Genomic DNA, 26,016 nt, shown 5'->3' on the forward strand with positions numbered 1-26,016 from the left:
TGAGGCCATCAGAAACACTTATATTGTTTATTACCCTTTCTGGGTGTAAAATTCATGAATTGAAAAATATGGAGCTCCTCGCTCAGCAAGAGGGAGCTGTCAATGTAAGATAACATGCTAGGGTGGTGCACCAAATGAACCTCAGCTAGCAGAGCTAATAGGGAGATGCAGGTCACAGAATCCAATCTTGATCTCTCAGCCTCTAGCATAATCTCTCACCTCTGGAGGAATTGGGTATTTATATAAATGTCACGTGATTTTCAATTTTTAATGTAATTAAGTATGCAAAAACAACTGACAAGATTTGGGGAGGATGTTTATATCTTGATCACTAATGTCAATTCTTTTTTCAACATCCTGAGTTGGCACCGTTTTTAATGCCTCAAATTTTGAAAATGATGGGGAATTTAGGATGTCTGAGACAATCTAGTTGAAATGCACATTAGGTGGTTTTCTTTGCTTTATAAGGTGCCAGTTAGCATTTTATTTTAATTAAGAACATATCAAAGGTGAATGAAATTGAAGCATTTGCTTATGTCTGGTTATTAGATTCATAGGTATGTGTCAGAAAGCTGAAACATCTTAGAGAACTTCAAGTTTTCTCTATTTTAGTTCTGTGTTTCTTAAGTACTTCAGTATGGCTGTCTATTGTATTTTTTAAATAAAGAACCAAAATCATTTTTGATGCACATTAAGATGAAATCTATTTTAATAAAGAAATGTGATCCTAATATCTCTCTGCTGAGTAGATTTGTATATAATTACATTTAATTAAAAGCTCTTAAATTGTAAAATTCCCTATAGAGAACATGAACTTTAGCCAGCTGCCTCTGCATCTTAGCAACTATGTTTTGTGTCTGCTAACAGTAAGACTGGAAGACTTGTGCTATGTCTACAAAACTCTGCCATGAAGTACTTAAAAATACTTGGTGAATAATTTGAGGTCAGCTAGCAGTAAAGCTTTGTGTGAAATGCCATTAAAAAAAAATCTATTAACGCGTGGTACCAGTATATTCAAGTCAAGTTGTTAAAATACATTCATGTAAACATAGAAAAGATTATACATACACCTTGTGGAGTTTTGTGGTTTGACTCTTGCAATCCAAATAAAAGTTATATCACCCTTAGAATAAAATTCTAAAATAGAGCCGTCTTTTATAAGGACTTGTTCATCTAAGAGCTGGGAATATTAATTACTCCCTGAGGTTGCACTGTTGATACAAAGTAGAGCAGATCACAACTTTGTAATGAAATACCTGCTTTCACAATAGCACAGGTGTCCCCCTACCACACCCTGCAAAGAAACTTTTCTGGTTTGCAATAATTATAGCTCTTGCAACTCTCTCATAGCATGCGTGGTGGGTGATGGTGGTGACAAGAAAGGGGGATGAAGAAGTAATTTCAGAAACTAAATAAACAAAGAGGAGCAAATAGGAATATGGGTGAGATGTAGGTGGCAGTGGTAGGAAAGAATTCACCTATCTATACTAGGTAGGTTTCATGAAATTTTAAAAATATGGAAACAAACTAGCCACGCTGAGAATGAAATGTAGATTTATCTGTAGAGAATCTGTTGGCAGAAAAAATTATCTTCAAAGCCCTGGGCAATGAATATTTTCGTCACTCTCAAACCAATACTAAGAAAACGGAAGAAACCATTTGGAACACAACTTATTTTAATAATAAATACTAGTGGGCTTCCCTGGTGGCGCAGTGGTTGAGAATCCACCTGCTGATGCAGGGGACACGGGTTCGTGCCCCGGTTCAGGAAGATCCCACATGCCGTGGAGCGGCTGGGCCCGTGAGCCATGGCCGCTGAGCCTGCGCGTCCAGAGCCCGTGCTCCGCAACGGGAGAGGCCACAGCAGTGAGAGGCCCACGTACTGCAAAAATAATAATAATAATAATAATAAATACTAGTAACTTGTGAGAAGATTCCTTGGGAATCTTCCTTCAGAAAAAGGAAACAAAATAATTCCAACTCACATTTCATATCTTCGTTTTATTTAAGAATTCTCATTTAGTGAAATATTTTTACAGTACATATCCAATGAGCACTTTAAAAATCACTGTTTATTACGATGTGCTGATAGTTCTTTGGTCAGTGCCAGCTTCAAGGTACCATGAGAAGCGTAAGATGAAACAGCTTAAAGTATTTCTGTGTTTTCTACCATTCTGAGGCAAGTCAGATCAGATGCTTGTAAGGCAAGTGGAAAAAGGAATCCTAATGTAAATTTAATGATTAGTACATTCGCAATATGTACACTGAAAAAGTGTCCTTTTTTAAAAAAATAGGGAGAAAAGAATTATAGTAAGGTCATTTCTCTAACCTATTGTCAAGAGCATTTGTTTCAGAGAGAAAAGAGAGAGATTTGGAAGATACCCTTGGAGGTCTTAGGTCTCTGTAAAGTTGGTAAACATGTGTCTGCCACATAGTCTCATAGATAATAGGTACTCAGTAAATTTTGTGCAATCAGTTGGTCCTGGGGAGATAACATGCTTGGGTGTCATGCATGTTTGTGGTGGTACATTTAATTTTGCGTGCAAAAACCAGTATGATGCCGAGCTGTGTTGTGAAGTATATGCAAAGACCACTCTCTGCTGTGTTTGTATGGCTGTGATTGAAATATTGTGATATTTATTTAGGTTAGAAAATATACTCCATCTAACATTTGAGTCTTTTGGTGACATTTTCTGATACAATGGTCTAAAATACTAAGAAGTCCTCATAGATTTATGAGCAATAAGAAATGTCAGAGTTCCTTACCCAAGTGGAAAATGGACTAAAAGAATATTATCCTTTGTTCATTGAACTAAAACTAGAGAATATAAAGTGAATGTCAGGGACATTAATTAATTGAATTAAGTAGACAATAAGAGTTGATAGTCAATGAAATTACTATATAAATTGTTGATTTACAATGACTTCTTTGTCTTCTTTGCTAGAAAAACATTTTAATTTAAATTATTCATTCCTTTGTAAAACATGTAAGTGAGCATCAGGGTGTCAGTTCGTTTGACATGCTGACATTTGACACACTGACATGCCTCTGTGTCTTTTCTCTTTCGGCTTTATTCCACCCCACTTATTTTTAGAGCTACCAACATGATACTTAATGAAACCTCTATCTATAATTATTCACTAAGAAGGTCGTGGGATATGTTTATATCAGTTTTGTTTTCTAAAAACGTAAGGAATTTATTTAGAAATCCATACAAATCTCTAATAACATTGAGTATTTTTACCCTATTCCTAGCCTAGGAGTTTATAAATAAAGAATACCAAGCAGTTATTTCCTTATTTATCCTTGTGTTTGGCTGGAGAAGCTTGGCTGAACGGTTAGTTTAATCTCCACTACTTGTAATAAGGTACAAAATGTGGTGGGGATTTTTTATATTTTTGACACAGACCCATGCTTCTTATTGAAATTCTTTCTGTATTTAAATATAAGATGCTGCGGGACTTTAGCAACTGTATGTGTGATAATTCTTAATAGTGAATTCTCATGTTCACCTAGTGAAACCTAATGAAAAGGGTTGTGTGTAAAATGACACTATAAGCAATTTAAGATAGATGTATTTTTGAAGTTCCTGTTAAATCCTACAGAGTTGAACAGAATAGTTTAACCGAGTGTGGCTTAATTCTACTATGTTCAAATAGCATTAACAATGAGAGACTACTCGATTTGGTGATTAGATAAGATTCTCAATGTGATATTTCAAGAGATTCATTTGTACAGAAAACATTTAAAGATGTATTCTCTCATATATCTGTATATGCACATGCATATATAGTCTCTCACATTCTTTTTTCTTAGTGAAAGGTAGCCTTCAACACAAGCCATATTAAAAGGTGTTTATCATCTGAAGATGTTCTCTTTTAAAATATATACACCATGAGGCGATATAAGATTACAGTAACAACTTCAGTGATCTAAGATTGAACGAACTTATTCTTTTTGGGAAAAAGAAGGTAAGGCATTTAGCCATTTCCTTAAGTTTGGCAGTTAGGAATAGTTGTAACATCTGTGGCAGAAATCATCTGTATTCATTTTATATTTTTATAATATACTGGAGTTATTATCATTTCTTTTAATGGTAGAAATATTTTTCATTCATTTGAATGCGTATACTCCTTTGTTTACATAGTTGAAAGGCTGAATGTATGGGGTGGAGATATAAGGAATGATTTGTAGTGTGTGAAAGTTAAATAGGATGGACATATATATACATATATTTAAGGAAGACTATCCCACTCCAACACAAATAGTGTTTTATGGCGACAATACAGTGAAAATGGGATACAGGAAGAAAAAAGAGTTTTCTTTTTTGTTTTTATTAGAGTGAAAGGTATAAATGTAAATATGGTATATCTTCCAGTTACATAAAAGTCTTGTGGTCTTTGGGGTTTTTTTTAGCAAACCATAGTTAAAAACAGAAGGAGATCCGTTTTTTTTTTGGCTGTGTTGCTTCTTTGTTGCTGCCCTTGGGCTTTCTCTAGTTGTGGTGAGCGGGGGCTACTCTTCCTTGCGGTGCACAGGCTGCTTATTACAGTGGCTTCTCTTGTTGTGGAGCATGGGTTCTAGGCACGTGGGCTCAGTAGTTGTGGCACACAGGCTCTAGATCTCAGGATCAGCAGCTGTGGTGCCCGGGCTTAGTTGCTCCACGGCATGTGGGATCTTCCTGGACCAGGGATGGCACCTGTGTCCCCTGCATTGGCAGGCGGATTCTTAACCACTGCACCACCAGGGAAGCCCCGTAAAGTTCTTACTGATAGTTCATATACTTCTTATATACTTATGTTGACATAAAGAATATAAACAATATTGCTACCTTCTCAATAGAGTATTTTTCTTTTTTGACATCGGTAAATGCTAGATACTGATCCTTTCATGCATGGAAGGGTGCGGCTTTTTTATTTATTTATTTATTTGTCTGCGCCCAGCCTTTGTTGTGGCAGCATGCCCCATATTTCGTTGTGGCATGTGGGCTCTAGTTCCCTGACCAGGGATGGAACCCAGGCCCCTGCCATGGGAGCGCCGTGTCTTGACTGCTGGCCCACCAGGGGCATTCCGGGAGCAGCTTCTTACAACCGGAGCCATCTCCCTACCGATGGGGGGCAGGGGTGACTCCGTCGTCATGATTCCCCCTCTAAGTTCTCAGGTTCAGCCTAAGTGTGTGTGGCATGGCTCAGGGCTAGGCTGAAAGTTAACTCTGTGACAGTGTTCCTGGGGCCAAAGGAGGAGACACGGGGCCATCCCCCGTGCTTCTCTTTGTCTTCTTCCTGGGTTAGCACACCCACAGGTACCTTTTTGCACTGCCGTGACACTGAGACTAGGACAGCTGCAGTGACAGGACCCTCTCCTAGGATGACTGAATTCCTCTCTGATGAAAGTGAGGGTGCAGAATGGCCTTCCTCCTGGCGTTTGGACAAGGAGCTTTGCTGGTGGATATCTGGAGACAGAAAAGGCAATTGGGCTTAGTGGTTGGTACCCTGTGGCAATCTACAATCCAGGAAATGTTCTGAAGATAAGTGTTATTTAAAGTATGCTAGTTCTAATGTTTAGCTGTGACTCCTGAACTTCCTTTGGAGAAAAGGTTAATAAAAAGAACGATAACTGACTGAATCCAGGTGAATCCAGGTCACCTCTCATGAAGGATAAAGGTGTAAAGGTGTGGAGGGCTCTTCTTTCCTGGTGCTTTCAGTGAGCCATCCCTGCATGGAGACCCCCCTCTCCTTCCAGGGTTTCCTGCCCTTGTGTATGGGAAGTGCCTGCAGCCTATGCAGCTAAGTCTTGTCTCACTGTTGCATTGGGGTGGGGTTGTCATCACACTGTGAAAGGGCTATAAAGAAATCTCTCTTTTGCTTTTCTGAAAACAGTCTTCTCTAGGACAAATTATGACAAGAGGCCAGAAGGAATCGCTTCTCATTTCCTTATTGAATAGAGGGTGTCTAAGCATCCTCCTACATTAAGGACAACAATCAGTTACTTTTTCTGTATGATCTGGTGAAGTGGTCTTAACTTTTAACTTTTTTTCAGGTCACACAAATATGAATTCCTATATTTCATGATTACAATGTGTGAATGTGATTCCTTGTTCCATTTTAAGGACATTGCTGTGTTAAACATGTTGAAGAGTTTTCATAACCCGTTGCTACAATCTTAAATTAGATTTGTTTTTCCCATTGTTAATATCAAACAGCAAATTCGAAGACTGAGAACCATGTATAGAAGGGTGATTGCTCTTAATGTGAAAAGATTTGAATCCTTCTTTTTGTGTGAGAGTGTGATCAGCCAGCCTTGCTATCGATTTCTTCTGTCGTACACTGCCAAATCTGCTATTTAAGTATTGTGAAAACTCTTTGTTTTTTTCAGGTCGAATGAGTGATTTGAGGGTAATTGGTCATCCAATAGATTCAGAATCTAAAGAAGATGAACCTTGTAGTGAAGAAACAGATCCAGAGCATGATCTAATTGCTGAAATTTTACCTGAGCTAATTGAAATTGATCTATACCACAGTGAAGAGGATGAAGGGGAAGACGAGGAGTGTGCCAATGCTACTGACGTCACGACCACCCCATCTGTGCAGTACATAAATGGAAAGCATCTAGTTACCACTGTGCCCAAGGACCCAGAAGCAGCAGAAGCTAGGCGTGGCCAGTTCGAAAGTGTTGCACCTTCTCAAAATTTTTCAGACAGCAGTGAAAGTGATAGTCATCAGTTTGTAATCACCAAAACTGGAATGCCTACTGCCATGCAACCTAATGAGTCTAAAGAAACAACTGAATCCCTTGAAATTACATGGAGACCTGAGATCTACCCTGAAACACCAGAGCATTTTTCAAGTGGCGAGCTTGATATTTTCCCCACAGCCTCAGGCCGTGAGGGAGAAGCCACAGAGGGGCCAGAATCAATCACAGAGAAAAGTCCTGACCTTGATAATCTGGTACATGAACATACTGAATCGGTACCTCTGTTTCCTGAAGAGTCTTCAGGAGATGCTGCCATTCACCAAGAATCTCAAAAAATGGTCTTTTCAAGGGCTACAGAAGGAACATTTGGTGAAGAGGCAGAAAAAAATACTTCTTCCACATATACTCCAAGTATAATTGCAAGCTCTGTATCAGCGCATGTTTCAGAGGATGTATCATTTACCTTAACAGGGACTCCACGGCCTGATGAGCCATTGTCCACAGTAGAAAGCTGGGTGGAAATAACCCCTAGACAAATTGTAGAGTTCTCAGGAAGTCCTTCAAGTCCGATTCCAGAAGGCTCTGGGGAAGCAGAAGAAGATAAAGATAAAATGTTTGTCATGGTAACTGATTTATCACAGAAAAATACTACAGATTCTCTCGTTACTTTAGACACTAGCAAGATAATGATCACAGAGAGCCGTTTGGATGTTCCTGCAACCACCATATATTCGGTTTCTGAACAGTCTTCTGCAGTAGTGCCTACCAAATTTGCAAGGGAGACAGACACTTCTGAGTGGGCTTTCAGTACATCTCTTGAGGGAAAGACAAGGAAAGATGAGGAGAAGGGAACTAGAGGTACGGCTTCTACAGCTGAGGTACATGAGCCCACACAGAGATCAGATCAATTCACTTTACCCTCTGAATTAGAAAGCTCAAATGAAACTACATCTAGTGATTCAGTATCTGCTACCAGGAAGAGTTTTATGTCCTGGATGACACCTACACAGTCTGAAACGGAAACAGCAAAGTCTACTCTTGTCTTTACAGAAACAAACGTTTTAGACCATCAGGGGGCACAGACTGCTGAGCCCAGCCTTAGCAGTCAACCTGGGGTTCGGGAAGTGCCACCCACTGTCCCAGGTAGCCCCATCTCTGTCTTTATGGAGCAGGGCTCTGGAGAAGCTGCTGCTGACCCACAAACCACCACTGTTTCTTCATTTTCATTAAATTTAGAGCCTGAAATTCAAGCCAGAAAGGAAGCAGCTGGCACTTTGTCTCCACATGTGGAAATTGTATTCCCTTTTGAGCCAACTGGACTAGTTTTGAGTACTGTAATGGACAGAGAGGTTGCTGAAATTAAAAGCCAAACATCCAAGGAAAACATGATTTCAGAGATCTCAGGAGAGCCAACTCACGGGGCAGAAATAAAAGGCTTTTCTACAGATTTTCCTTTGGAGGAAGATTTCAGTGGTGACTTCAGAGAATACTCGACAGTATCTCATCCCATAACAAAAGAAGAAACGGTAATGACGGAAGGCTCTGGGGATGTAGCATTTAAGGATACCCAGATGTCACCATCTGTAATACCTACCTCAGACCACAGAAATCACACAGCTGTCTCAGAAGAGCCTGGTAGCACCTTGGTCAGCACTTCAGCCTTCCCTTGGGAAGAGTTCACAGCCTCAGCTGAGGGCTCAGGTGAGCAATTGGTCTCAGTAAGCACCTCTGTTGACCAAGTGTTTCCCAGGGCTGTGGGAAAAGTCTCTGGGACAGATTCCCCATTTATTGACCAAAGATTAGGTGAAGAAGGTGCTATCAATGAAACTGATAAAAGATCCACCATCTTGCCAACAGCAGAAGCTGAAAGTACTAAAGCTTCGAAGGAAAAGGAGGAAGTGAAAGTCAATGGCACAGTTTCAATGGACTTTCCTTCAACTATGGAGCCGGACAAATTATGGCCCAGGAAAGAAGTCAACCCTGTAAGGCAAGGAATTGAAAGTGAAATAGTGTCAGAGGAAAAGATTCAAGAACAAAAATCTTCTGAACCCCCTCAAAGTTCTGTTGCACCAGAACAAACAACTTTCGATTCACAAACATTTCCTGAAACTGGACTCCTAACCACAGATTATTCTACACTAACAACAAAGAAAACTTACAGTAACAATAAGAAAATGGAGGGGGAAGGCATTTCCTCAGTTGACGTGTCTACTCCAAACCTAGATTCAGAGGGCTTAGAGTCGTATACTACTCTCCCTGAAGTTACTGAAAAATCACATATTTTCTTAGCTACTGCCTCAGTGACTGAATCAATACCAGCTGAAAGTGTAATTACAAGTTCAACAATCAAAGAGAAAGAAAGTATAAAACCCTTTCCCAAAGTTATGAGACCAATAATTGAAGAGTCAGATACGGATCTTTTATTCTCTGGACTGGGTTCAGGAGAAGAAGTTCTGCCTACTACAGTATCAGTGAATTTTACTGAAACAGAACAGGTCAGTAGCACATTATATCCCCAGACTTCTCAAGTGCAAACCAGCATCTTAAATGACACAACTGGAGACTACGAGGGAATGGGAAATGTGGCAAATGAAATCAGACCACTCATTTCCAAAACAGACAGCATTTTCAAAGCCAATGAGACAGCATCCAGCACAACCTTACTAGAAATTTTAAGTGACACCACAACAGAAGGACCCTTCACGGTAACTCTCACTTTCTCTACAGACACAGAACATCCTCAAAATCAGACACACAGTTGGGCAGAAGAAATCCAGACTAGGAGACCACAACCTATGACTGATCAATTCTCTAACGAGAATACTTCAACAGCAAAAACTAAAGGAACAGCAACTTCTTCCACTGATTTTCTGGCTAGATCTTATGGTCCTGAAATGGCCAAAGGATTTGTTACATCAACACCAAAACCAACTGACTGGTTTTATGAACATTCTGGAGAAGGATCTGGGGAATTGGATGTGGTTGATTTAGTCCACACTTCTGGAACTACTCAGGCAAGTAGGCAAGGCAGCACCACATTTGTTTCTGATAGATCCCTGGAAAAACATCCTGAGGTTCCAAGTGCTGAAGCTGTTACTGTTGATGGATTCCCAACAGTTTCAATGGTGCTGCCTCTTCATTCAGAGCAGAATGAAAGCTCCCCTGGTCCCACTAGCACACTGTCAAGTACAATGTCATATGAAACGTCCACAGAAGGTGCTGCAGACAGTTTCCAAGACCATTTTGGGGGATTCGAGGATTCCACATTAAAACCTGACAGAAGAAAAGCCACTGAAAATATTATTATAGATCTGGACAAAGAGGACAAGGATTTAATATTGACAATTACAGAAAGTACCATCCTTGAAATTCTACCTGAGCTGACATCAGATAAAAATACTATCATAGATATTGATCACACTAAACCTATATATGAAGACATCCTTGGAATGCAAACGGACTTAGATACAGAGGTACCCTCAGGACCACCTGGCAGTAATGAAGACAGCACTCTAGTTCTAGAGAAGTATGAGACAATCGTCAACCTCTCTTCAACTGAGGAAAACTTTGAGGCCTCTGGTGATACTCTTCTGGCTAATTACACTCAGGCAACACACAACGAATCGATGTCTCCTGAAAACAGAAGTCAGTTAGATCACATGGGCTTTATCTTCACACCTGGGATACCCATCCCTAGCCCAGAGACAGAATTAGATGTTTTGCTTCCCACAGCAACATCCCTGCCCATTCCTAGTAAGTCTGCCACAGTTAATGCAGAGATTGAGGAACCAAAAATTGAAGCAAAAACCCTGGATGACATCTTTGAATCAAGCACTTTGTCTGACGGTCAAGCTATTGCGGACCAAAGTGAAATAATATCAACATTGGGCCATTTGGAAAGGACACAGAATGAGGATGAAGAAAAGAAACGTGTGGGTCCCTCTCTTCAACCAGAATTCTCTTCCGGGGCTGAGGAGGCACTGATAGATCCTACCCCCTACGTAAGTATTGGTACTGCCTACCTTACGGCTCAGACTTTAACAGAGGCACCTAATGTGATGGAAGGATCCAAACCCCCAGCTTCCACGGATACATCAGCAGTTTTAGCTGTTGCAAAGCTGTTCTCTCTGACACCATCATCTCCTCCACTCAGTGTCCACTTAGGCAGTGGAGCCTCTGAACACTCAGAGGACCCCCAGGCAAGAGCTCTGCCAAGTACAGATGCCAGCACGTCCCCAATACCCCCAGGAAAACTTGCAAATATTGAAGTGACTTTCAAACCCTCAAGTGAAGAGGACTTTCACATAACTGAGCCTCCATCCATATCTCCTGACACAGAGCCTTCAGAAGATGAAAGTGAACCTAAATTATTAGAACAAATGGAGGCTTCTGCCACAGAATTAATTGCTCAAGAAGAAACTGAGATTTTCCAAGACTCTCAAAACAAAACCAGTGCTCAACTTTCTGGAGACACGGTCAAGGTATTTCCCAGTATTGAAACACCTGAGGCTGGGACTGTTGTCACAGCTGCAAGTGAAATGATGTTAGAAGGTGCTACACTGTGGCCACATTCTACTTCTGCTTCTGTGATTTATGGGGTCGAGGCAGGTGTGGTGCCTCGGGCCAGCCCACAGACTTCTGAGAGGCCCACCGTCCCTTCTCCTCTGGAAATAAACCCTGAAACACTGGCGGCTTTGATCAGAGGGGAGGATTCCACAGTAGCAGCACCAGAACAGCAAGTATCGGCGAGGATTCTTGATTCTAATAATCAGGCAACACTAAGCACCGCAGAGTTAAATACTGAGCTTGCAACACCATCATTTTCCCTTCTGGAAACTTCTAATGAAACCAGTTTCCTGATTGGCCTTAATGAAGAGTCAGTGGAAGGCACAGCAATCTATTTACCAGGTAAGGGCACAACACTGATAAATCTGTTTCCGAGCTTGGAAACAGTCCCTTGCTCCTAACATAGAAGTTTATATAATTTTTGTTGTGATGTTAAAATCAGTGAAGGGTTTTGTATTGTTCATGTAACAGCAGGACAGGCCATAGTATCGATTCCATAATGAGATGCAAAGAAAGTAAGTATAGACTATTTGGGGGCTTTAAAGATATGCTTTGTATTTTTCTGGGTGTAAGAAACAACATACAATTGCAACATGGAAACATTGAAATTGTTAATGGTATAAAAATTCAATTTGGTTTTACCCACAACTAAAATATTGCTTTGTCTTATATCCCATAGTTATACATCTTAGTTTTAAAAACAGGAAAAACATCTTATTTTTAAAAAATCTCTCATGAATGGGTGCAATTATGGAAATATCAAAATCTGTCAGGTCTTTAAAAATGAGACTAGTAAATAACTTTAATAAACACTTCACATAGTTCATGCAATATTGGTTATCAGTTCATACTTTTGTGCAACTCCCGTGCTCCAGATTGTCTACACAATGCTTCTAACACAGTGCCTAGCCATAGGGAGTACTCATCCAGTATATATTCAAGCTCTGCCTGTTGAGAGAAGATTTCTGTTTTTTCACTGAATGGACAGGAAGCACGAATTTGATGCTGGTTCATATAGACTATGTCATTTAAGCTTCACAAAAAGGCTACAATGCACACGTTATTATCCCCATTTAAAAGGGTAGGATGTGGAGGTTCAGAGAAGTTCTGTAATTTGCCCGGGGTTATAGCCACACACATCATGGCAAAAATGGGATTTGAACCCAAATCAGCCCCGCTCCAAAGTAGGTGGTTTTTTCTACTGGTCTTTGGTGGTTTCCTATTAATATCATATAAAAATGAATAATTGATATTTAATGATATGTAAGTCAGAAATCTTGGAATGTTTACTGTGTAGAATTTATTTGCCTTTTAATCTAGCTTGATAATGTTGAAAAATTCACTTTAATGGTGTTTTCCAAGAGCAATGGAAATAACAATGTCAGTGGAATCCACAAGTAGCTATCACCACCTAGGTGCTACATAGAAAAAGAAAAAAAAATCAGTACTTCTAGGACTGTGTTGGTTGAAAATATGATATTTTGATATCATTTGTATATCAAATATATGAAAATATTTTAATAAATATGTTTTACAGCATGGCTGTACGTAGAATTATTCTTCTGATCGTTTCAAACTTATCTTTTGTGCTACCAATGCTTCAGTTTTTTGTGCTTCAGATAGAGTGAAATAGTCATAAAGTGTAACTTTCATAAATGACTTGAAGTATTTCGTGAATAAAGTTGATCAAAGGTGGCTGATGGATTTTTTTTGTTGTCACTCTTTATTTAATCTGTAAATGATAACCTAGTAATTGGGCCAATATTTATTCTTTTGTAATTTAGTTGAAATATACTTCAGGTTGGAGAAAATATGATATAGAAATCACTGGTAATAACTATATATATAGAGAGAGTTGGATTTGACAAATGAATGAGAAATGTGTACCAGTTATCCAGTCCACAATGTCTACCTAGAATCAGAGCTTGCGTCTTCATTGCAAAACACATTGTCACTTTAGGCTAATTCAGTAAACAGTAGCTCCTGTTGGATTGCCTGATCTATCTGTTGCAGTTTCAGCTTTCAGAGATGACTACAAAGTGTTTAGGGGAGAATAAAATGCACAAAAACAAAACTATTCTAATCTAAATTACTTTAAGTTCACAGCCCCCTTCCTTGTCAAGTCCTTGTCCTGTACTCTCGTATGGTGTCTCGTGTCTGGTGGGAATAATGCTGTACTTCACATTTGTGTGGCACGTCTCACTTTACCAAGCCCTTTCACTTAAATGTCATTTTGATTTTGCACTAAGAGCAGCATGTAGATGTGCTGTTGACCATAGCCTTGTCATCTAGGCAGTGTGCTTTCAAAAGCAGAAGGCTAAAATGGCTAGGGCGATTTTAAATATCTTTAGAACTATAGGAGAGTCTTAGCAAAATAGGGGTCACTTTTGAAGAAATAGTTGCAACCATCTGATTTAACCTAATTATGTTGAACCCACACATGCGAATATGTATCTATCAAGTCTTTCTAGTAGTCCAGAATTTTCTTAACACTCAGAAAGTGTGAGTTTGCCTTTCCTGGGTAGGAAAGCCTCAGTTATCTTCTATAGCAGTACCTGTTTATCCAAATATTCATGTTTCATAAGTAGACATCTTTTCTTCATGTACATTATTTCAGACTTTCAGGACTTCAGTTTTTGACAATATGGTTTTTATTCCATATATGACTTATTTATTTCAAGTCTTTTGTAAAACATTTAACTCTCATTTGGCTTCTTAAACATTTGAAACAAGCAATTCTGGAAAAGTATTCAAATAATATATATAAACTATTAATGTAAATAAAGTTATCCATGCAATATTACAGAATAATATAATATATATATAAGAATAACATGTAATAATATATATACTACAGAATAATATATAGTGTAAAAGTACTTGCATTTAGAAAATACGTATTAAACTGTTTTCTCCTCATAAGTTTGTATCTCTGGCCTTTATATTGATCTGCTAGGAGTGTCAATTTTGTGTTTTAATAAGAAAAGTGTAATAAAAATTTGGGGTTTCATTTAAGGTGAGGTTTTTGTATTTGGGTTTGTTTTTATACAGTAGAGTTTAATCCATGTGTTGCTTTTCTTCAAGTATAGTTTGGAACGTGTTTTTGGAAAAAGCATATTAATGTAGCAGAAGAGACTTCAGTGCACACTTTCGAAGAAAAAGTTTCTGAGCATTAAGTGGTAAAAGGCAATAATAATTCAAATGATGGTAACAAGCCAATGCTAAAAAGAATGCATGTTCTGTGTATCCAGCCATTTCACATGAACTAACCTTGTTTAAAAGAATACATTTTCCATTCACTGTGCACATACGTGTAATCATTTTGACTAAAATCAATTGCCATTATCATGCCAACTAAATCTGCAGTAGAATGTACTAGTTGCCAGATATCATACAAAATATTGTTTAAAATAATGATGATTGAATCCCAGAAATGAATAGATACAATTTGTAATAATTAGTTATAATGCCAAGAAACACTCCAGAGAGAAAAGTTAATGTTAATTTTTAATGTGTAGTATCTCTAAATTGCTATGGTAAAGCTTATGTTATGGTAGCAAGAAGTGACATTTTATGCTAAAATATGTTGAAACTTAGAGATGAGCCTAATTGCTTTTCTTTCTTTCCTGAACATGGTAGGACCTGATCGTTGCAAAACGAACCCGTGCCTTAACGGGGGCACCTGTTATCCTACTGAAACTTCCTATGTGTGCACCTGTGTGCCAGGATACAGTGGAGACCAGTGTGAACTTGGTAAGATGTTCTCCCGTGAAAGACTGTAGAGCTTTTCCAGAAGATATACTGGGGGAGAACTTATATTGCTTGAATCAATCAGAGGATTTCGGAGAAAAATGTGTGTTGATGAATTACATGTTAAGTGAAATTAAAATCATAGAGTAAGTTAAGTAAGGTGTGGGAAAGGAAAGAGGGATAGATATTTACTGAATTTTGTTGATATACCCAAGACTCAGTGAAGCTTACTGGGGTCAGCTGTGTCTTTGTGTGTTTTTTTATACATAGGCTTTACAAATGTAAAGTTGCGTAAGTATTGACAAAAAATTTTCATCTGTCCCCACATCTGCATATCAATAAATTATCAATTTAAATACAAATTTTGTAAGAAATCTCTATTTAAAAAATAGGGAGCTTTTCTGTTTTGAGATAACTTGTTGCTCTGATGTGGAACCGGAAAGCTCCTTCTCTGGCTGTCCCCAGAGACCAGCCTCACGCATCTCTCCCTCAAGGGCTTGTGACATTTTTGTCTTCCTCCTCTCTTTTGGGTGCCAAAGAATATCACTGTCTCTTTACTAAATCAGTTCCTTTTACTCCCATTCTTATTTAGGTTTCCTTTTCCTTAAAAAAATTTTTAAAAAGGACCCCAGTTTTGATTTGGCTGAATATAGATGTTGACTCTAGAAAAGAAATGATGGGATCTACTGACTAGGTACTCCTTCCGGCAGCACCATAATGGTTTACTCATAATGATCGAGTAAGGAAGGCCCATGGATTACACTTTAGATTACACAGCAGTATTGAGATAAAACCCCCAGCATTCATGTTAAAAGAATACTTATCTTTAAAAAAAAAATGTCAACAGAGCTAGTTAGCTCTATTTGTGTGCTAATCAGTGAGGATGTAGAGCTCACAATAGATAACATTTAAGAAGTAATTATATTTTAAATATCAAATTTACATATATATATACAAAAAACATTTCTGTGGCCCCCATTCTTTTTCACATTACAATCAGTTGAAAATAATTTAATGAGTTATTATATGTGAAGCTGTTAGATCAATGCAGGCACTTAGCGAACACTATAAAAGTATTTGCCATCATTATTATATAATATTTTTCCTAAGGCCATTTCTTTAGGAAAGAATACAGTATATACCTCTTAGAAATTTAATTTACTTTGTATATTCATTTTTAATACTTAATATAAACATTAATTAAATTTTCAGTGGAATTACAAAATGCTATGGAATAAAGGCATTCATTTCATCACAAGAGATCATAGAGGTCTATGTTAGAAAGGTTGCATTTGATATAGATTAAAGTTGGGGAAGATTTTGATAAGTGGGAGAGGGATACTCAACACAGCAAACAAAAGCACAGAGACCACAAACTGCAGAATGCATCGAGGAGCTCCGAGTATTCAGGCTACCTAGTTAGGGGTTTGTGAGAGAGAAACATTGGGAAAGAATATTGGAAAGCTGGTTGGATCTAGATAGGTCTAGGAAGGTCCTGGATCCAATGTACTGAACAGGTTTACTTCATACTCTAGTCAAGTGATTCTGAGACTTTAGCATGCGTGAGAATCCCTTATAGGGCTTGGTAAACTACGGTTTGTTGTTCCCGTCCTCCACAATATCAGATTCAGTAGGTCTGGGGTGGGCCTGGGAACATACATTTCTAATCTCAGGTGAAGCTGATACTGCTGGTCCAGGGACCACACTTTGAGGACCACTGCCCTGGATAATTGGGGCCCTTGGAATGTTTAGAAGCCAATGAGTAAAATTATCTTGATTGTGTCTAAAGAAGATGACAACAGCAGAGTGAAGGATATACTGGAGAGGGAAGAGCCCAGAGGCTATGCTCAGTTAAGCATTTTCAGTGTTTCACATGTGAGGTCATCAGAGTGTGAGCTGGGATGGGGGTGGGAAGGCTAGGGGGATTCTTTATTGGTTTTAGGACTCATGTGACTCATCTAAAAGCAATGGAGATAATGACCCTACTCTGAATATGTTTGAAATTTTCTTCGGGTTGCCAGATTTAGCAAATAAAAATATTAGAAGATCAGTTAAATTTGAATTTTGGATAAAAAAAGATAATTTTTTTAGTATAAGTATGCCCTAAATATAGCATGTGACATACTAAAGTTACTCCTTTTTTTAATCTGAAATTAAAATTTAACTGGCTATCCTGTATTTCACCTGGCAATCTTACACTAAATAAGATCCTTTGACCTGTTTTGAAAGTATTTTTGTGACCTTTTACGATTTTATTTCAGATTTTGATGAATGTCACTCTAATCCTTGTCGCAATGGAGCCACATGTGTCGATGGGTTTAATACCTTCAGGTGTCTCTGCCTTCCAAGCTATGTTGGTGCACTTTGCGAGCAAGGTAAGAGCTCTTGCAACATTTGTATGATGAACGGGTTGATACTTCAACTGTTAATTCTAGACAGCCTTTTTTTTTTTTTTTTTTTTTTTGAGCAATTGTGGCCATGCTGCAAATTCTTTTTTGCAGAGGAAATTCATAGGTTGCCGAAATACATTAGGTTTCCTGATGTGTTCGTAGCTCACAACATCTGAACAACAGTGTTGATTTGATCATTGTTGTTTTACTGATAGAATAGAATTGCAGACAGGCACACTGAGCTGAATTTAAGGACATCTGTCCACCTAAAGGAATGTTGTTGTATGTATTCCTCCTGGGGACAAACTAGGCATTGATCTTAATCCATGTATGTGGCTTGTACCAAGGAGTATTGAATTCAATGTTAGTTGCCTTTATTTTCTCCCCCTAAGCACGTGAGACTCAATGGGCTTATTGTTCATAGTCAATCACCTCTGGAGAATGAGTTAATACAGTTGTGTGAATACGTTCTCCTTGGCTTGGCAAATATTACAGAAAAGATATTGTGAACCAGGTTTCTTTCCTACTGAAGAAACATCTACTTTTTCTGAATGAAAGAAAGGCTTAAATTCATGATGGCTTGAATGGTGTGATCCCTGTAATTTGCATTTTATGGCCAACATGAGATGTGTTTTGGGTGGTTAATGGTAACATTTCTGAGCTTATCAATCAGAAACAGGTTGTATACTCAGAACACTCAGTTTTGGATCATCGATTTCCTCTACTTAAAGTCATACGGTGGTTTGGCTTTGACAAAAGTGCTTAATGCCAAACTCCAATTCCACCAGACAAAACGAAAATGAGTGTCTAATAACTCAGGCACATTGGGTCTGGACTCACATTCAGCTTTGCAGCATTAATCTGGATGGCACCACAATTAAAGCAAAACTAAAAGGAGCATGCATTGAATTGCCAGTGGAAGGGGATGGGTGATGCTTGGGTTTTTTAGGGTTTTTTTTTTTTTCTTTTTCTTTATTACATAGGATGGGTCTGTTTCAGAATTGTAAAAGGTAAATATGATAATTGACCAGACAAGATCCTCTTCTTTAAGAAAAACAGTAAGAAAGATGCTATTTGTTGAAGAAAACGAAAGGGCGAGATACTTGAGACATTCATATATCTTATTGATAAAAAACGATTCTGGCTTCGCTTAGTTCCAAGTACAAGGAGTGATTCAAAAAATCATTTGTTCAACAAGTGTTTATTGAGAACCTACTGTCTTCCAGGCACTGTTCTGGGCACTGGAGATAGAGCTCTGAATAAAACAATGTCTCTGATCTTCCTAACCCAGCATAATTCTTGGCAGGGAATAAAAAGAGATAGTATTTGTTGGATACTTTTAAATTTACCATATGCCTCCAGGGAACACCATTTCCTTTGGTTGACAGCAGTATTTCTGTGGGTTAAGTGGGCCAGAAATTGAGGCTCAGGAAGGAAAAGTGATGTGTTCAAGGTCACACAGCTAGTAAATTAGACAGTGGGCAAAATGAACCTAACTGGCCTTGGAAAGCCCAGGTTTTTCTCAGTATCTTCACTCTTCTAAAGTAACTTTTAAATGTAAGCATTTTATTTATATGTGAATCTGATAGATTCAGCAGTAACATCCTTGGAAGGGAGTTTGGGACCAATTACCTTTTTCTTCTCTTTAAAAGAGTATTAAAAAGGAAAAGTTTTAATTTTTTTTTTCCATTTCTGGTACCACCCAACTGTCAGGTATATTCTATTTTATCTTAAAGCAAGTTTAACTTTCATCCACATTATTTGCTGAGAAACAGCTATCCCAGTCTGTTTACCAGATGCAGCTGTGCTCCTGTGATTTATTGCAAGGACACTGAAAGATTTTTTTTTCCTCTTTCCAGGTTGCCTAAGAACAAATGTTTTCTTCATTAACAGCAGCATTGTTGTCTAAACAGTTTTCTATCCAAATTTTGGTGATGACTGTGTAGTTGTTTCTTCAGCTGACCTGTTCTCTGCTTTAGAAATTTCACAACTCCCAAAACTCTGAAATAGGGGACACATTTGGTGGAATGATAACAGATCTTAAAATCTAGAAGAAGGTCTTAGAACATTGGAGAGATAGTTCTGTACACACAGTTTGCCCCCAAAGTCAAGATACAGCTTGCCACCCAGAAGTGCTGAAGTGTTGACAGTTTCTTAAGGCTTGAGGGCTATATGTCAGAAGTGTTGGAAACATTACCTATATAGCATAAAGAGAATAGATTTTTAGTGAGATTGTTTAAGAGTGACTGTTTCAGCTTCTGTGGTCATGAACAAGTGTTGTCGTACCCTTCCCCACCTCCCTCGAAACACACAGGCAAAAGTAAATCTGAGACTTTGTAATGTAACCTATGCACTATGGGAGTTTTAAAGTATAAGAAATATTTCTCAATGTAGGATAACACTTAAGAAAACATCAATCCAAAAGAGTTGCCTTTCAATAGATGATATGCATGTCACATTATTTTTAGGTAAGATTGAAAAAAACAGACTGCTTCTGAAATCCTCCTTTCAGAATAGCCTCCTAGAAGATGCTGCTTGACACATAGTCCTTAATTACGTATGTGATGAATTCATGAATAGTAAAAATTAGGTGAATCAGTGTGGATATTTGGCTTTTTAAAAAATAAAAACTCATCTGTTGTGTGATTTGCACATTATTTACAATCATTGGTAAGTTATGAGAGTACAGATAAATAATCTGTTCCTATTTGGTTTTAGCAGAACCACTGCCTCTGTTTTAGACCCATGTCCCGATAGGAATATACACACCTGCTAATTGAGGAAGGCATTATAACAATGTCGTTGTCATGCATCTAAAATTTTAGGATCCTTTGGTTTTTTGTGTGTAAGAGGAAAAATACTTAATCTATCTTAGTGATAAAAGACAAATAAAGAAAACCAGACTAAAACCATTTGGGTTAATAGAGGATAAGAGTGTATAGAATAATTTTTTTCTGATATATTATTCAGTAAGTTATGGCTCCTCTAGAATCTTAAACTGTGTGTCTTCAAACAAATGATTATTTCCAAGGTTAAGGGAAGCTATGCTATTACAATATCATATCATTGACTTTGTCAGTAAGGGTAGTCTAAAAAATTTTCCAACTCTCCTCCCCTATAAACTAACCCCTTCATATGTGAAGATCTGTTTCTTCCCCACCCTTCCCACCTCACTTCTGAAATCTTCCATGTGAACTTCCCCCCCCAAAAATCACTACATCCAAGTAGCCAAAATATGCTTCACTCTTGGGTGTCAAGTGCTACTGTTATACCAAACCACCTAACTGTGTCTTGAGTCCTTTCCTGTGAAATTTGGTGGTGTCCAAACAACTCTGTAATATAACTCAAAACTTCCGGTGCACATTGTTTAAATCAATTAGTCAGCTGGCTCTAACTAAGCAACAGGCCTGATAGACTAAACTGAAATAAAGACTGCTCTCAGAGATAAGCTGCATCTGTTGTATGATTATGGTCTAAATCACTGAAGCCAGGAAAAAATTAACTGTCTCACCATGCAAGCTTTCCCAGAATTACAAGACGAGGAGGAAATGCAGTGAGAATCAGGAGACAATCTGACTTTCAACTTGACCACCAAGTCAGACATATAAAACGAGCATTCGTTTCATCTAGTAGAGTTTTATCTTCATCAATCAGTAAAATTAGGGGAGGGGAGGGGAGGATGATCATTAGATAATCTGGAGTTTTCACAGTGTCTCCAATTTCATAAACTTTGCAGTTTTGTTAGTTTTTACACGTAACTAGTTCAGTATCTTTGTGAGATGTTTTGTGAAAGTTAAAATTATTTCTATTGATTGATTAATACATACAGTTTGATCTCACCTGTGAGTGGGCAAGTCCGAGGAAGATTGCCAATGAGAATGCAGTTCTAGGGACTTTCCTGGCGGTCCAGTGGTTAAGACTCCGCGCTTCCACTGCCAGGGGTGCAGGTTTGATCCCTGGTCAGGGAACTAAGATCCTGCATGCCGTGCAGTACGGCAAAAAAAAAAAAAAAAAAGAGAATGCAGTTTTATGAGCAAGACTGCTTTCCTGTGAAATACTTAAAAACTGGCAATCTAGAAAGTATAGCTGAAGCTTACTGCCAGTGTAAAATTTAGACATATTTGAAGTTGTTTTCATCTCACCAGGATACTGGTTACAGTGTGTTTGTTGCAAAAGAGAAAAATATATATGTACATACACATACACATATGCATATGTGTATATAGTGTGGTGGAATGAGGGGTACTAAATTAAAGTCATTCTTGATAAACTTCAAATCCCGGTGCTTTTGCACTGGAAGTTATCTATATTCTCTCTCATTTTGGGAAAAAGGCTCACAGTCCTTAGCTATATCCCAGAAGCTGCCGACTGATGAATTTTTTTTCTCTTAGTAAATCTTACAAGAGCCTGTGGCCATCCAGCTCTCTTCGGGAAGTGGGAAAGGACTATTTCCAGAGCCTTTGAAGTCCTTAAGCAAATAGAGCATTCATAATCCTTTTAACCAGAATTCTTATCTTATCACTTGAATGATGCCCTTTAGAAAAGTTGTGTTGGTAAGGAATTAGCCCCAATTGCTTCACAAGTGAGTCAGTAGACACAGTAGTCTAAGGAGATTTTGAATGGCCCCTTTTCCAGTTTTTCTCCTGCTGAAACTGGCTTTCATCAAGGAAAGAGCAGTTCGATAGTGCCTTTTTAGTCCTAAGATGTATTGCCACCCACTTGACAGCAATCATTTGGGCTCTCTTTATCATAATTTCTTTGTCATCATGACCAAAATTTGTGAATCCCTTGCTTCGAGGACATTGCATTGATATTGGCTTGGGTCTTCTATGAACTTTTGGATGGGTGAACCAAGTCTGAATGACATAGATGAGTTTAATAAGCCCCTGCCTTATTTCTTCCCAGACACGGAGACATGTGACTATGGCTGGCACAAATTTCAAGGGCAGTGCTACAAGTACTTTGCCCATCGACGTACGTGGGATGCAGCTGAACGGGAATGCCGTCTGCAGGGCGCCCATCTCACAAGCATTCTGTCTCATGAAGAGCAAATGTTTGTGAATCGTATGTACCAAATATACATGGGTTTTCTGAAGCTCTTACCACCTTCTTAGTTTTTCCTGTATCTAACTGAAAACATAACTTTCTCAGTTGTGACTCAATTTATTAAGTCCTTCATCTGTGAACTAAAATCATCTCTACTACATGAGCCCCCTACTTTGAAAAACATTCAACTGTAACATAGGAAGGCATTTCATGGTTTGCCCGCAGTAATAGTTGAAACAGCATGCTATAGGTCAAATCATATGAAATTACTATTTGATCATATTTTGACTTACAGAAATGACCACCTCTTATGTTTCCAATCTAATTCTTCCCAGGCTTTTGGTCTCTGTTTTGAATATGTACATGTGCTGTCTAAACTAAAAGAGAAAATTGCTTTCAGTTATTTTTATCCCACTAATTAAAATTGAATTATAAATAGCACCCTAATCTTATCCTCTGTGCATAATTGGTTCTCATCCAAGTTTCTAATTATTTTAGACCATAGAAAGCGGGCCTCATATAAGAACATGAATTGAGGGAGACTGAAAGCTAATGAAACTTATTACCAGAGCTGTTTAATAACTCCTTAGACTATAGCAAAGAGGAGGGCAGCTAGCTTTTAAGTAGAAAATATGTAGAAATTTTTTGCTCATGAAGCATTGTTTGATGCTCTATTAGATATGTTCTCGTGATGCCTGCTATCTCTTAGAAGTTTGTTAATTTGCAATCTGAGTAGAGGTTCATTTAACTTTTTTTCATGGTGTCTTTGCCTGTGACTCATTCCATGGTGAAAGTAATATATTTCTGAGGAAGTTTTGCAGATCTGTCCAGTCTAGGTGTTCACCATTAAAAATGCTTTGAGAAGAAACATGTGGCTTCCAAAATGAGGCTAGCGTGGGTGAGATCTGTCACATTTTATTGGTTTACTGAATTTTTGCCAATTGCACAGTTTAATAAAAAAGTAAATGGAAAGTTTGTATCATGAGTAAAGATGGAAAAAAAACTTAATTGTCATTCACTGCTAGGGAAATAATTGTCCATGTCTGATATTTTAATGTTTCACGATATTTGCAAACTAGCTTTTTGGTTTAAAACACATTGGGCAGAAGAACAAAAGATAGTTAGACCATGAAAGATTTTTATGAGCAACTAAACAGAAATCCAACCAGAAAAGAGGATGCATGATTCATGCCCAAAATAGTTTGCTTTGATACATTTCATCCATATGTGGGAAAGATAATAAAATGTCTGTGTTGTTCCCCTTTTCAGGTGTGGGCCATGATTATCAGTGGATAGGCCTGAATGACAAGATGTTTGAACATGACTTCCGTTGGACCGATGGCAGCACACTGGTAAGTTACTGATGAAAATGATACCGATTGTAGAACTTGGTACTGTGGGTTGATTGCAGAGGCACATTAAACTGGAGACCAGTTAAACATCTGGCTCAGGGTCACTCGGTGAACTAGACGGGTTAAAAATAGAGGTAGTTCCCTGAGAACTGATCCATCTACCAGTGCTCCAATCAAGGTGGCTCTCTTAAAACAAGAGTATATCCAGGTCTTCCCTGGTGGCGCAGTGGTTGAGAATCCGCCTGCCGATGCAGGGGACTCGGGTTCGTGTCCCGGTCTGGGAGGGTCCCACATGCCGCGGAGCGGCTGGGCCTGCGCATCGGGAGCCTGTGCTCTGCAATGGGAGAGGCCACAACAGGGAGAGGCCCGCTTACCGCAAAAAAAAAAAAAAAAAAAGAGTGTATCCGATTTCCATTGAACCCGTAAACCGCAGGCTTGGCAGAATTGCCTCAGGTCTGTATTTCAGATGGTTATCTTTGTTTTGTATAGCTTCAAAGCAAAAAGGAAAATAATACACATAAGAGAAAAGGTCCTTTAAAAAATACCTTTTCTTCTTACATAATTGCACTGGAAATCTGCTATAAGGCATGGCTCATTTTTATCCAAGCAAACATGCTCATTTTTTACATCTTAAAAAAGATTGTTGAATTATGATCTTGTAAATTTCTTTCCATTCACTCTGCTGACTAATTATATGTTTTTTTAGCTTTTTCTACTTCTTGAAGAAAGGAGTGATTTGATACCCACATCCTTAAGTAAGATGCAATAAGGTTCTTAAGTCAGGATGGGTGAAGCTGTTTTGAGACACTACTAGTAAATACACAAGTCTAATTCTTTAGAACTTGTTCAAGTGTGGTTAGCTATAGTGGTGGTTCTGGGCTCTGGCTGTTCATTAGAATAACCTGGGGAGCATAATTGAAAAACTGGTGTCTAGGCCTCAGCTCAAATTCATTAAAGCAAAACCTCTGGCAGCTATATTTTCTAAGTGTTCCCTGGGTGATTCTAAAATGCAGACAGAGTTGGGATCCACTGGGCTAGACGGTTAAGTGTAAATTCAATTCTAACTTAGATAAACAAGAGGAAGACTTGAAAATAAGCACACACAAAAAGAGTTTAAAAATTAAGTTTCATTCATTACTGCCATTCATCTGGATTTAATGAGTTTGGCAAAACGTAAAGTTCATTCTAGAACAGAGGCCAAACGAATAATTGTTTTCAGAAGTTCTGCTCTGCCTGTTCAGGAAAGCTTCTCTGTGCTCTCCTGGACGTGCCCCTCAATTTATGTCTCTGTCACTCATTGTACTCAGTGCTTTGCACTCATTTATTCTCCACAGTAACTTTAAGAGAGGCATTAAGTGTTTTATAGGTAAGGCAAGGGATGGTCAGTTAGGCTAAGCTATTTGCCCACAGTCACAATGCTATTAAGTGGTGAAGCCATAGGCTTTCTCCTAGCTGGCACCTCCTTGACTTTAAAAAGGGTATCCCTTATCACATTTTGCCTTTAGGAACCCTAAAATAAAGCCTGGCTTGCCCTCTCTCTGTCATCACTCCTCATGTTTAATCAGCACTGTTTGTCATTTGTGTGCATAAGTAGATTCTTTGGCAAGATGCAGAAAAAGTAGGGAAAGTAGATTGTTCATAAAATATATTCCCCGAAAGGTATAGGATTACATCTTCTACATCAATAGTCTCATTTTCTTCTAATTGTCCTGGGTGGATGGTATATCTGCAATTGTTGTATCTGTATGTTTTCGTTTTGCTGAAATGAATAATTTCAGGGAGATAATTTTGGTCAGATTAATAGTGGTCGGTATAGCATGACTTCTTATGTATTCATTTTAATTGAAGATAGACAATTTTGTTTTTACTAATATAATTTATAAGTGAACATAAAAATTAATATATATTTAATATATATAATATATAAAATATATATTATATTTATATATTTCCTAAATATATATTTTCCTTTATATATTATATTATATTTCCTTTATATTTATATATTTCCTTTATATTACAGTTAATTATATTATATTCCTTTATATTTGCCCTTTATATTTCCTTTATATTATATTATTTTCCTTTATATTATATTTTCCTTTATAATATTTATGTTTCCTTATTTTCCTTTATATTATAAATTATATTATATTAATATTATATTATATTTATATTTATATTATATTATATTTCCTTTATATATAATATATTACAT

At 38.0% G+C, this 26,016-nt stretch overlaps 1 protein-coding gene across 4 annotated transcripts in view; it reads left to right on the forward strand.

The window, feature by feature from the left end:
• The window catches only part of VCAN (versican), a 114,459-nt gene that overhangs the window by 65,387 nt on the left and 23,056 nt on the right, over positions 1 to 26,016 (forward strand). For 2 of the 4 annotated variants that reach the window (XM_059063442.2, XM_059063444.2), the window contains 5 exons: positions 6,377 to 11,602; positions 14,900 to 15,013; positions 17,272 to 17,385; positions 22,306 to 22,464; positions 23,716 to 23,798. In XM_059063442.2, the coding sequence (XP_058919425.1) occupies positions 6,377 to 11,602; positions 14,900 to 15,013; positions 17,272 to 17,385; positions 22,306 to 22,464; positions 23,716 to 23,798 (5,696 nt within the window). The remainder of the gene's footprint in view (positions 1 to 6,376; positions 11,603 to 14,899; positions 15,014 to 17,271; positions 17,386 to 22,305; positions 22,465 to 23,715; positions 23,799 to 26,016) is intronic. The other 2 variants (XM_067031253.1, XM_067031252.1) reach the window with 1 other exon arrangement.

Source organism: Kogia breviceps, chromosome 4, assembly GCF_026419965.1.
Source record: "Kogia breviceps isolate mKogBre1 chromosome 4, mKogBre1 haplotype 1, whole genome shotgun sequence".
In the NCBI taxonomy this organism is placed as follows: Eukaryota; Metazoa; Chordata; class Mammalia; order Artiodactyla; family Physeteridae; genus Kogia; species Kogia breviceps.